The following is a 12,339-nucleotide window of genomic DNA, read 5'->3' on the forward strand; positions in this document are numbered from 1 at the left end:
CTTTTTGCCCTGAGGGCTGGATGTAAAAAAAAGCATATGCATGCTTATTCCACTTCCCTCATTAAAAAGATTCGTTCGTTCGTTCGTTCGTCTCTCTCTGTCACACACACACACACACACACACACACACACACACACACACACACACATACACATAGAGGTATGTTCGATGTGTTTGAGTGTGTGTCTGTGTCAGTGTGTAAGTATGTACAGGAATGTATGTGCATTGATACTGATACTTGTGTGCATACATAATATTATATACTTTTTTTTCCGCCTTGGTAACAGTTCTCTCTTGATATATTGTTGAGAATATCAAAAGGTCTTTTTTTCACTATTCAAAAAGCATACTCACGAGAGCACTTGCTTCAATCGTCACAAGCGGCCATCAATCCTGCAGTTATTGCTTGGCGTGGATCATGAGCAAAAAAAAAAAAAAACAACAACAAAAAAAAAACAAAAAAAACGTGACCTGCGAAAATGGGGTTGAGATCATTCCAGTTCAAACTGGATGAGGATTAAATGTATAGGTGCGTACATTCACACATAACACACACACACACACACACACACACACACACACACACACGCACGCACGCACGCACGCACACACACACACACACACACACACACACACACACACACACACGTCACGACATAAACCATCATAATATGTAATAGGAAACTGAAAGAGAGAGGGAGAGAGACATATGGACAGAGTCGTGTTTGTGTGTGTATGCGTGTGTGTGTGTGTGTGTGTGTGTGTGTGTGTGTGTGTGTTTGTGTATGTGTGTGTGTGTGTGTTGCACTTGTATGAGCATGCACGCGTATGTGGGTTCGCGTAAGTTCGCTTTTTTTTTCTTTTTTCTTTTTTTTGTACACATGAACGCACAGTGTGCATACACACGCACACATACACACAAACACACACACACACGCATACACGCACACACACACATACACACACTATACACCACACACACACACACACACACACACACACACACACACACACACGAAACACCACACACACACACACACACACACACACACACACACACACACACACACACACACACACACACACACACACAGGGAGAGAGACAGAGAGTATACCTTTCTGTCCATAGTTTTGTACCTCTGAAAAAAAAAAATCGTAAATGTATGCATGCACAAAGAACATACGTACTTTCCTATCCATGCTTTCATGGATACATTCACACACACACACACACACACACACACACACACACACACACACACACACACACACACGAGAAACATGCATTCCGTGACCGCAACAGAAACCGCATCCAGGTGTGCGAACAATATGCCCTCTTGGAAAAAGAAACTTAACAACAACATCAGCAGCAGCAGCAGCAGCAACAACAACAACAACAATAACACACACACACACACACACACACACACACAACACACACACACACACACACAAGAAACCGCGCGGCCTCTCCACGCATACAGATACATCCATCCATCCATCTGCAAAGGCTGTGCAAGTTGTGCGTGTGTGTGTGTGTGTGTGTGTGTATGTTATCGATCGATTGGCTGTGAGGTTGTTCGTTCGTTCGTTCGCTGGCTCGCCCTGTCTGCCTGCCTGCCTGCCTGCCTGCTTGCTTGCTTGCCTTCATGTTCAGGTCACATCTTGCATGTGGGCGTTGCGAAGGCCAATCATGCTGGCTTGCCAAGTTTTGTGTTTTGTTATTGCCTTGCTCGGGGAGAGAGAGAAAGAAAGAAAGAAAGATAGACAAAAAAAAAAAAAACCCAACAACCCCTAGTCTTGATCTGGGCACGTGAAACACGTAGATATTGGGATGAGAGGGAGGGGTGTTTGTGTGGGAGGGGACGGGGGGGGGGTGGATTTGAGGGGGTGAGGCTGGGGGTTGAGTGGGGTTGTGGTGGTGGTGTATTTGGGGAGTAGTAGAGAGAGGAGGTGGATTGGAGGGTGGGTGGAGAGGGGGGTTGGTTGGGGGGTTGGAGGAAGAGGGCGGTAGGGAGAAAGCTGTGAAGAGGGAAGATGTGGTAGACCAACCAACGTGGGGTGAGGGGGGAAGGGGGCAGTTTGTTTAGTGTGGGGGTGGGGTGGGGGGGGGGTGTTGCTGGGAAAATACACACACACACGCGCGCGCTCGCGCGCGCACACACACACACACACACACACACACACACACACACACACACACACACACACGTAAACAGAGAGAGGGAGAGAGAGACAGTGAGAGAGAGAAACACACTCATTCACCCACTGACAAAAGAGAGAGGAGAGGGAGAGACAGACATACTCAGACACAAACACAGACAAATGCACACAGACACAGACACAGGCAGACAGGCAGACACACACAAACACACACACAAACACAAACAGACACACATACACACACACACACACACACGCACGCACGCACGCACGCACACACACACACACACACACACACACACGAGCGCGTGCACGCGTGGGCGTTGCTACGTATCCTAGCAGGAGTGTTGTTGCGGACTGTCGCGCAATCTGGCACACGAGACATGAAACAGCAGAAGAGAAGGGGGGGAGGGGGGGCGAAGGGGGGGAGAGGAATGGTTGGGGGGGGGGGGGGTGGCGACTGCGGGGAGTGGGAATGAATGCTTGTTCGGGGAGGGGGGAGGTGGGTGTAAACGTGCACAGAGACAGAGTGGTAAGGGAAGGGAGGGTGAGGGGGGGGGGGGGGGGGCGGCGAAGACACAGATAGAGACAGAGAGAGATAGAGGGAGAGAGAGACAGAGAGAGACAGAGAGTTGCCAGGAGACGAAACAAAAAACAAATATCGAAAAAGAGAATGACGAGAGAGACAGACGGACAGGCAGTTGTGAGCAAACGCAACACAGACAGATGATTGTCGGAAACACACGCACACACACACACACACACACACACACACACACACACACAGATTGTCGAAAACACACACACACACACACACACACACACACACACACACACCCACACACACACAGAAGCAACAGACTGGGCCCCTAACAGACAACCGAACAGCGTCCGTCATCCAGCCCATGTCATCGTCAGTTATTGTTCAATTCGTTCTTGTTCTTGTTCTAGTTGCAGTCGTTTTAGTTAGAGCTGTAAAGCCCGGAGACGACCCTGGCGGTTAGCTTGGGGGGGGGGGGGGGGGGGGGGGGGGTGGGGGGGGGGGGTGGGGCTGGCTTATAAAGCAGGCCTACAGGAGTTTGTTGTTTGGATTATCATTTGTTGTCGCTGTTTTATTCCCCCTCCAGTCAAAGAACGAATTCCAGTGCTGAGTACGTTTTCATTCCCCAAACAAAAGTATGTGCATGTACTCAAGACTTGATCATGCGCGTTGTTGTTGGGTTATTAATTTTATGCTGCTGGTCAGGCATCTGCTAAGCAGACTGATGTGGGGTGTCGCGTATATGGATTTGCCCGAACGCAGTGACGCCTCTTTTAGGAAACTGAAACTGAAGTTGCGCTGTCAAGGCAAAACAAGTGTACTTGTTTGTTTGTTTTTTTTGTTTGTTTGTTTGTTGGTTGTTTTTTTGTTGTTGTGGTTTTTTTAATCGAATCATTGATGAGAATTAACGTGTGTTTTGCGATGCGTTCTGTCTGTTCTGTAGTATCCCTGGACTACCGTTACTATATCGCCGATTATTGTATCATCTTCTTGTCGAAGTAATGCACACTGAGGTATCTGCCCAACGTTTCAGCTACTGCCGCTGTTTTGTATATTTTTCCATAACATTCCTAATTCAGTATTGATGACAGTGATAGTTCTGGCCAGATCGTTTGTCAGTGATATTGATGTAATTGGAGTACATTCTGTAATGAGGTTTCTGCTCGATCTTGTACAACTCATCATTCTTCTGTTTAGTATTACTGCATTGTACTAAAAGTGTGTGTGTGTGTGTGTGTATGCATGTGGGGTTGGAGAGATATGAAACTTCAATGTTATGTCTAGGGATTATGTGTGTCCTTCAGAGAATGTGTGCATGCATAATTATGTGCGTGTGTATGTTGATTGCAAGTGTGATTTATATGTAGTGGGTGTACATGAATATTGTGTGCAGCTGCTGTTTTTTTTTTTTTCCAATTATTATTATTTGTTAACTATAGTATTTAGATTTGCGTTATTTATGAAGAGAGAGAGAGAGAGCTTCTGTTTTCTAAGTGTGATGCACATCAACATGTTCATGAATGGTTGGTATTGATTTTTTTTATGCTTGATGTCATACGTGTACAGTGTGCATTGATTTATTTGCAAACTTGACCACAGGCTTTCGCATGATCACATCGACATATGCATGAAGACATACACCACACACAAACGAGCAACACACACACACACACACACACACACACACACACACACACACGCAGCACACATATATAACAGAAACAGAATTAGTTCATTTCAAAATTTTATTTTTCCAAGTCATCTTTGTCATCAAATTTCATATTTACTACAAAAATACAGCTTTAGTACATGAATGAAAACATTTCCAATGACAAAAGTTTCAAACCCATACAATATGAATAAATATAAATTAGATGAAAGGATAAAATGAAGGTAAAAACCATACATTTTCATTCATAACACACCCGTTGCTCTGTATCATTCATTCCAATAAATTAATTTATTGATGTATATATATATATATATATATATATATATATATATATATATATATATATATATATATATATATATACAGGTGCAGAATGCAGGTGATGAGAGCTTTTGACCGTGATCAAAATGCACACAGGAAAAAGCGTGATGATGAAAATGGAAATTGTTTGTTCTGACTCTGCTGCCGTCTTCACGAGCACATACAATGAAGTTAATCGTAATCAGGCAGCATTTTTCTTTTCTTTCTTTTTTTTTTTTTGTCTTGGCAGGCAACATGCATGAAATTTTCTTGTGACTATTCTGTTCCTTGTTATCTACTTCATAGTCTACCTCCCCACCCCCCTCACCCCCTCCTCTCTTGTCCTTATTTCTACTGTCCACAGCTCCCTCTTCAGTACTACAGATCTGTCATCCCCCAACCACCACATAAACTTCTTTTTTTTCTTTTTTAACTATCCTCAAAAGTAATTCAGAAACCAAATCATGGGAACCACTATAGATAGAGTTTACGTAAAAGTCCATGAAAAAAAATGTTTTCCAAATACAATAGTTATCTGATATTTTTGTCCAAAATGTTGAATCTGAAAGCTGTGAGAACTAAACAAAACAAAAAAAAGAAACTTATTGCTTATGTTCATAATGTGCAAGTTGATGATGAAAAATCACAGATCTTGTTAACTGAATGGAATAAAAACACAAAACAGCTACAATAATTATAGCCATGAAAGATACACTGATGACAAGTTTGATAATCATAATGGGGCAACAATGACTGACAATGAGATGATGATAATAAATTAAAGAGCAAAGTGACTTCGCAATGGTCAAAATGATGTATGTAATAATGTATTCATGAAGTGATGAACAATGAGTGATGTTTACAATATCTGAATATCTCATTCCATACGTATCAGTTCTCTACATCACCAGTCTGTACTACAGCATACACTACTGACAAGAATCAACACTTTGTTTTCTCAAACTCTCTTCTCTCTCCTTCTAGTTCACTCTCAGTGTCTCTTTCATCCATCATTCAACTTTTTTTTTTCCATCTCAGACCACAACCTGATCTGTTCATCCTTCTTTCATGGTTCACCAACAAAATAGTTGAGAAAGTACAAAAAAAAAAAAAAAAAAAAAATCATCATCTGCTCATAAGCATGATCACAACACAGAATAACTACAAGCCTAACACAGCTCCCACCATTCACATTCTGTCTCGACCCGTAAGCAACAAACAACCCATCACTCATAACAAGTTCCTGAGTTTGACTGACTGATTCCTTTCGTTTCAATGCACACACACACACACACACCATTCTTCTGATACAAACTTTTCTTTCTCTCTCCCATTCATCATGTACATTTTTTATTTTTTATTGTCATTCAAAGGTTATAAATAGAACAGTTGCAACCTTCCTCAAATCTCCACACCATTCCACTTCCAAGCATTCATAATTTCTCTCTCTTCACTCACCACACGTTCTTCCAGCGCAAACAAGCATCAATGGAAAGAAACGATGCAAGCTTTTCGCATCAACACGCTGCCTTTTAGCAAAGTCAATAAATTATTGTTTGAGCTTTTGAGATGCATTGTTCTGTCTTGCAAAGTGAAATGTCCAAATCACCAATTTTCTTCAAGTGTGTTCTTTGTGTCGTAAGATGAATGCAGTGCTTTGCCAGATTGTCAGGCAATGGTCGGGTCTCCAAAGGAATAAATAGCACCAAGTCACAGAATGGAGGCGGTTGAAAAAAGCATTCGAGTGAATTTTTTTTTTTTTTTTTTAAATTTATATTACTGTTGATTGCTGTCCAATGACTGCAAGAGAAATGGAAAAGCCAAAGGTCGTTGCATTGAAACGGCAGTGGAAGAGCATAGCCATTGGACTTCATTTCATTTTAAAATGAGTGGAGATATGGATTTATGGCTGGAACTCTGTGTTTTTGGTACATGTGCTGGTTGTTTTCAGTCCCTGTTGGAGCCAGGACATGCCACCATGCATGGTGTGGGCACAGGGCTCAGGGACTGTGAGAGGCACTGGCAAGAAAGGCGATGCTGACAAGACAGCATTGTTCTGTCAGTCCCTTGACTTCAGCATCATTCATGTTCATCGTGACTGACATCAAGAACTCTTCAGGAGGGACAGGGAGGGGAGGGGGAGAAGGGCTTGGGGACTGGAGGGAGGGAGGGAGGGAGGGGGAGATAAGGAATATTGGAGAGCGTGCAGACTCACAACACGTGCAGAGTGTCATCAACAGATCTGGAATGAGTGGAAAGTATGGAACACATCCCATCGTCGTCTGGTACAAGTGCAATGCAACAGCTGGTATTCTGCCTCCAACTCTGGAAAGCACAGCAAACAGGCATCCCAGACTTACAATCAAAGTCCAGCAGTTATCAATCGGTCCTTCAGCAAACCTTGCACACTGCAAAGACCAACAGCCCAGGAACTGTCTGCGGGTTCCACCAGCTGTCTACTCCATCTCCAAAACACGGTGCCATATCACAACAGGCTCTGGAGTGCAGCACTGCCACAAACCATGTCTGTCAGAGACCGGACATGCCAAAGTAACAGCCCCGCAGAGTCCAGTTTTCAGGAGGAGACTGATCCAACTTGTCTCGCTCCAACAGCCAGTTTCCGTGCAGACCCTCCTGGATTCTTCAGGTCAAGAGGGCGTCAACAACAAACAACAGGACGGTGCTGTCCATCTCCTGAACGTACAACACCCTGTCATATACTTTCTTGACTGGACAGCGAGATGGCGTCCAGGTTGGCATTGACGATGTCCTCCTGACGCCTGTCCATGGGAGCCGAGACGTCGGCCTGCATCCAGGGGTGGTCCATGATCTGCTGCAGGCTGGGCCGCTCGCTGGGCTTCAGGGAAAGGCACTGCCGCACAAGGTCCCGGGCCTGAGCCGACACCCTGGTCTTGAAGGTGACCTGAGCTCGGAGGATCTGGTGGTCGTGCTCGAAGGGGATGTCTCCACACAGGAGGTCATAGAGCAGAACGCCCAGGGACCACACGGTGGCCGGCATGCCTTGGTAGCGCTGCAGGCTGATCCACTCTGGAGGGCTGTACACTCGTGTTCCTGAAAACACACAACAGGATGCTTTTTTTTGAGCGGGAGGAATGTTTTTATCAAGTTTGAACAAGTGCGTACAATACATACACGTGTCACTGCATCATGTGACCATGAGAAAAATACCAATCATATATATATATATATATATATATATGTCTCCGATCCTAAACAAGACATCAGCATCATTTCCTCCACGTGAACCAATTTACTTTGGAAACCTCTCTCCCTCATGTATGTCGCCTCACCATGAACCCCCCAACACAAACTGAAAGCCTGGGCAAATTCATTCCTTCAGTGTCAAGTTCCTCTTCCCGCAAGCTACACCCTAACGGTATGCAGCCTTCACTCTTTCCTGCTACCACCTCCCTCCCTACGCTGCCCTCCCTCTCCCTCCCGTCAGCGGCAGCAGCAGTGTCCGCTGGGTGACCTCTCGTTGAACTGGCGGCAGCAGCGCCAGACGCCATTAGCAGCAGAGGTCAGACAATGTCATTGTGGCACGATGCCAAGACGTAGTGAACTGTCCGCCACCCCTGGCCACCGGTAGCGTGCTCCGCATAGAGGGAGGAGGGGGGATGATGAATCAACTGAAGTTGTTATCGATGATCAGATGGCAAACACTACCCCCCACACACATGTTTAATGTGTGAGTGTGTGTGTGTGTGTGATGTACAAGGACATCATGTAATCTACGTTTTCACACCACTGGACTTCGTCCAAATCAATACATGTTCCTTCCCAAACCCGATCTATACAGGTAAGCCCCCCCCAAAAAGGATATTGGTTGGGGATGGGGAGAATTTTTTTTTTTTTAATAACACCTACCATCAAAGTCGGAATAGTAGCCGTCCCTCAGCTCATCCCCGGACCCGAAGTCGATGAGTTTGAGCTGACCCGTCTCGAGGTCCACCAGAATGTTCTCGTCCTTGATGTCTCTGTGCAGGACCCCGCAGCTGGTGACGTCCTGAACGGTGCCCACGATCTGCCTGAAGAACTGGCGGGCCGAGTTCTCCTCCAGGGGCCCCTTGTCCGTGATGTAGTCGAAGAGGTCCTTGACGGACTCCGGGCGCTCCATCACCAGGTAGAAGCAGTCCGACTCCTCGAAGTACTCCAGGAGCTGGATGACCCCGCTCACGTTCTGCGTCTTGCGCAGCAGACTGATCTCCAAGGGCACGTCATGGTCCCCGACCTGCTCGAACACAGAACAAGATACATTCCGTTAGTCCAGGACATACAGAAAAGAGAGAGAGAGAGGGGGGGGGTCTTCTTTTCTTTCAACAATTCAAACATATATCACCAGTCCTGTGAATACACTGATATTATGTTATCTTATTTCATTTAAGACCAACACCATCATAATAAATAAAAATGCTGGATTCCAAAAGCCTCGTTTAAAAAAACAACATCATGATATTACAACGACCCGTCCAGTGAACTAACCAAACACCTACAGAACACGTCAGAAATGGATCGATTCTGTTCTCCGTTCTCAACCCCGGCACCAGAGAATTAAAAAAAAAAAAAAAAAAAAAGAGAAAAAAAAAATGGACAATTTCCCCCATTATCCTCGTCCCTTCCACTTCTTCCCCTTCATCTCCACACTCTCCCCCTCCCTCCGCCCACGCTCCAGTGACCTAGAAAGACAATCGCCCCGGGCGTGTGATCAATGACGCTGCTGCTGCTGCTGCAGCAAGAAGCAAAGCGCGCGCCGTGTTAGTAATCACTCTACGAACACCCCACCAAAGAGAAGAAGACAATGATTCTTTTCTCTCTCTCTTTTTTTTTTTTTTTTAATCAGGAAAGAAAAGGGAAAAGAAAGTCCCAATGAACATTCGCATCGCCATCAAACAAGCACTTTCAACCTGACCGTGTAGCCCTGACACACACTTGAGTCAACGTGGATCCAACTACAACGGGGGAGAGAAAAAAAAAAGTTGAAACGGGCGCAAGGAGAGAGAGAGAGAGTGTGTGTGCGGTGGAGGACAGAGAGAAAGGGAGGGAGGGAGGGAGGAAGGGGCAAGAGCAATGTAGGGCACAGTGGAACTGGGGCTTTAGCGGGGCAGACAAGGTGACTCGAGGATCCCCGACCTACACTGGCTGTGTGTGCTTGCTGCAGAGAGAGAGAGAGGGGAGAGGGGGGGGGGGGATGGGAGAGAGACGGGAGGAGGGAAAATCAATACCAGCACACGGGAGGGAGCCTGAGAGGTAAAGGATGGGGAATGGGGCTGGGGGGCTATGGTGATGGGGGTGAGGAGGAGGCGGCGGCGGCGGCGGCGGTCGTGTACGATTGAAAGCCCCGGCGATGTTGCAACTCTGGTGTTCGTTCTGTACGTGGGCGTGCGTGCACAGTGTGTGTGATCTGTGTGTCTGTGTCTGTGTGCGCGCGCGCGCCACGGATGCACAAACGTCAAATGCAAAAAAAAAAAAAAAAAAAAAAAAAAAAAATCTTAATGGAGCTCCTGTACCTTTGTCACTCGAACTTTCTCTCTTTTTCTCTTGGTTCAGATTCAAGTGGTGTTGTTTTGAGCACTGACGATCTCGAGGGTTATACAAGGGCTGAGTATTAAAAAATATATAAATCAAGAAAAAGATTTTTTTAAAGACAACAGAGAAAACACTATCATGGGAATGCCAAAAAATATGTATTATACCATAATACGAGATATTTCGAAATGTACATAAAAACACCCATGTCATGTTTTGTGAATGAACATGCACTTGGAGACATTGCAAACAAACAGAGAAGTAGAGAAGTACTGTGGTATTTACCTTTCCCCACAAGGTGACTTTTTCCCTCAAGATGTGTTTGATGGCGACCTGAAAAAAAACAAAAACATGACATCAGTGAACAGTTCTAAATCAAACATTCAAGTTCAGGTTTCATATTCAACAAAGCCTTAACCAATAGTCAATGTTAGTATGTATGTGTATTAGACTTTTTTTTTTATCTATAACAATGTTCAGTATAAACCATTGTTAAAACATACAAGTATGCATGTTTGTCAAATGTAAGCATGTTCAACTGAAGTTCTTACATCTTATCATTTGATCATTTTACCATTTGCCTTGTAATAAATAAATATACCTTCTGATAAGGAAAATCTTAACATATTAATTCTTGTGAATGTGTTTAACCACTTGTTTTTTATAAATAATTTTTCATAATTAATCAGTACATATTTGATACATAACTGGCAGATTTTCTATGTAAAAAAAAATACTTACAGGTAAATTGTCACTCTTTCTGAAGCCAGAGTAGACAGTGCCAAATCCTCCTTTTCCCAGGACTTCATCCACCACATAGCATCTCACCAGCCTCCTCTCTCGCCCTGTTCAAAACACACACATCTGGTTAGAAAAACTGAGGGAACAATTTTCACACAATGTCGATTTCATTAACAGATTAATCGTTGATAAATATTTGGTCATCGCAAAGGAAATATTTGATAGTATACACTTAAGCACCAAAAAATATAATGAAAAAAAAACTACATAAATAGCTGAGTAACAAAAATGCACAGACATAAATATGAAGTAAAACAGGTTCACAGATTGTTCGGCACTTCGCGAAACAACGAGTGGGCGTTGACAGCGTAGTGTTTCCATATTACATGTATCTATACATCTCAGCACAGCTGGGGCGTGTATTGGTATGTAACTTGTGTAGGTGGTTGTGTATATAGTGTGGAAGCGTAACACAAGTACAGTATACGGCAAAACATTGTTCCTTAATTTTTTGGGGGATATGGGTGGTGTATTTTATGGGGTTTTTTTTCTCATAAATTCTCTATCGTTGATAGACAAATTTGGGAAGAAATGTTCTTACCTCTGTCTGCTGTTCTTTCACTCTGTTGACGATGAGCACTGCCGGCATATACTCCTTCTTTGACAGAAAACATGATTCTCCACACAAGCGTTCACTGCTGTAGTAATAGTGGTAGTAGAATAGTATCCAAAATCCAGCAGTAGTAAATCCCCCCACCAACTAGCGAAGCAAGACACACCCGTCGACAGCGACAGTCTGTTTTGGTCTGAGATATTTGAGCCTCACGCGCTGACTATGAACGTTGAACCCCGTTGCCGCGAGCTGTGTATATCCTTCCGCGTTTACGCTTTCGCAACTTAACTCCCCGTTCCAGGGAGGGCATTCCGCTTAAACGTTTTTATTACTTCAGCAAACTTCATCAAGCGATTGCATTTTACTGTTTAAGATAAGAAATTTTTGCATATTAATTCAAAGTTGAGAAAAAATCTAAATAAATCGTACCAGACATGAACTATTTTCTAGTGGAGGGTTATGTCTGTTGGGGGCCCTGGTGAAGTGATGAGGTTGCACGCGGGCAGAGTTCGTTCGTGTGTGGCATTCACAGGATGCCAAGCCTCTTGACCAATCATGGGCCTTCCCGCTTTGACGTGCGCGAGCCGAGGCAGCCAATCACAGGGCATTTCCCCCTTCCCCACCCAACGCCGCGCGCGGACAGCTTGCCACCGGTACAAACAAACCCCGAACTGCTTGGGAACGGCTGTACCCAGCACGACCCACCTTAGCCACCCCTCCACCCCCTGCCTTCAGTGGCCACCCTCCCCACATCCCCGCGC

At 44.7% G+C, this 12,339-nt stretch overlaps 1 protein-coding gene across 1 annotated transcript; it reads right to left on the minus strand.

Moving 5' to 3' along the window:
* Positions 1 to 4,889: 4,889 nt before the first annotated feature.
* On the minus strand, positions 4,890 to 11,785 carry LOC143284646 (serine/threonine-protein kinase pim-3-like). Its single transcript, XM_076591528.1, has 5 exons — positions 11,567 to 11,785; positions 10,966 to 11,069; positions 10,510 to 10,557; positions 8,566 to 8,929; positions 4,890 to 7,749 (listed from the first exon to the last, which is right to left on the minus strand). Exons 1-5 carry the CDS (start codon positions 11,637 to 11,639, stop codon positions 7,391 to 7,393), a joined length of 948 nt encoding a protein of 315 aa, XP_076447643.1. The 5' UTR covers positions 11,640 to 11,785; the 3' UTR covers positions 4,890 to 7,390.
* Positions 11,786 to 12,339: the final 554 nt, after the last annotated feature.

This window comes from Babylonia areolata, chromosome 8 (assembly GCF_041734735.1).
Source record: "Babylonia areolata isolate BAREFJ2019XMU chromosome 8, ASM4173473v1, whole genome shotgun sequence".
NCBI lineage: Eukaryota > Metazoa > Mollusca > Gastropoda > Neogastropoda > Buccinidae > Babylonia > Babylonia areolata.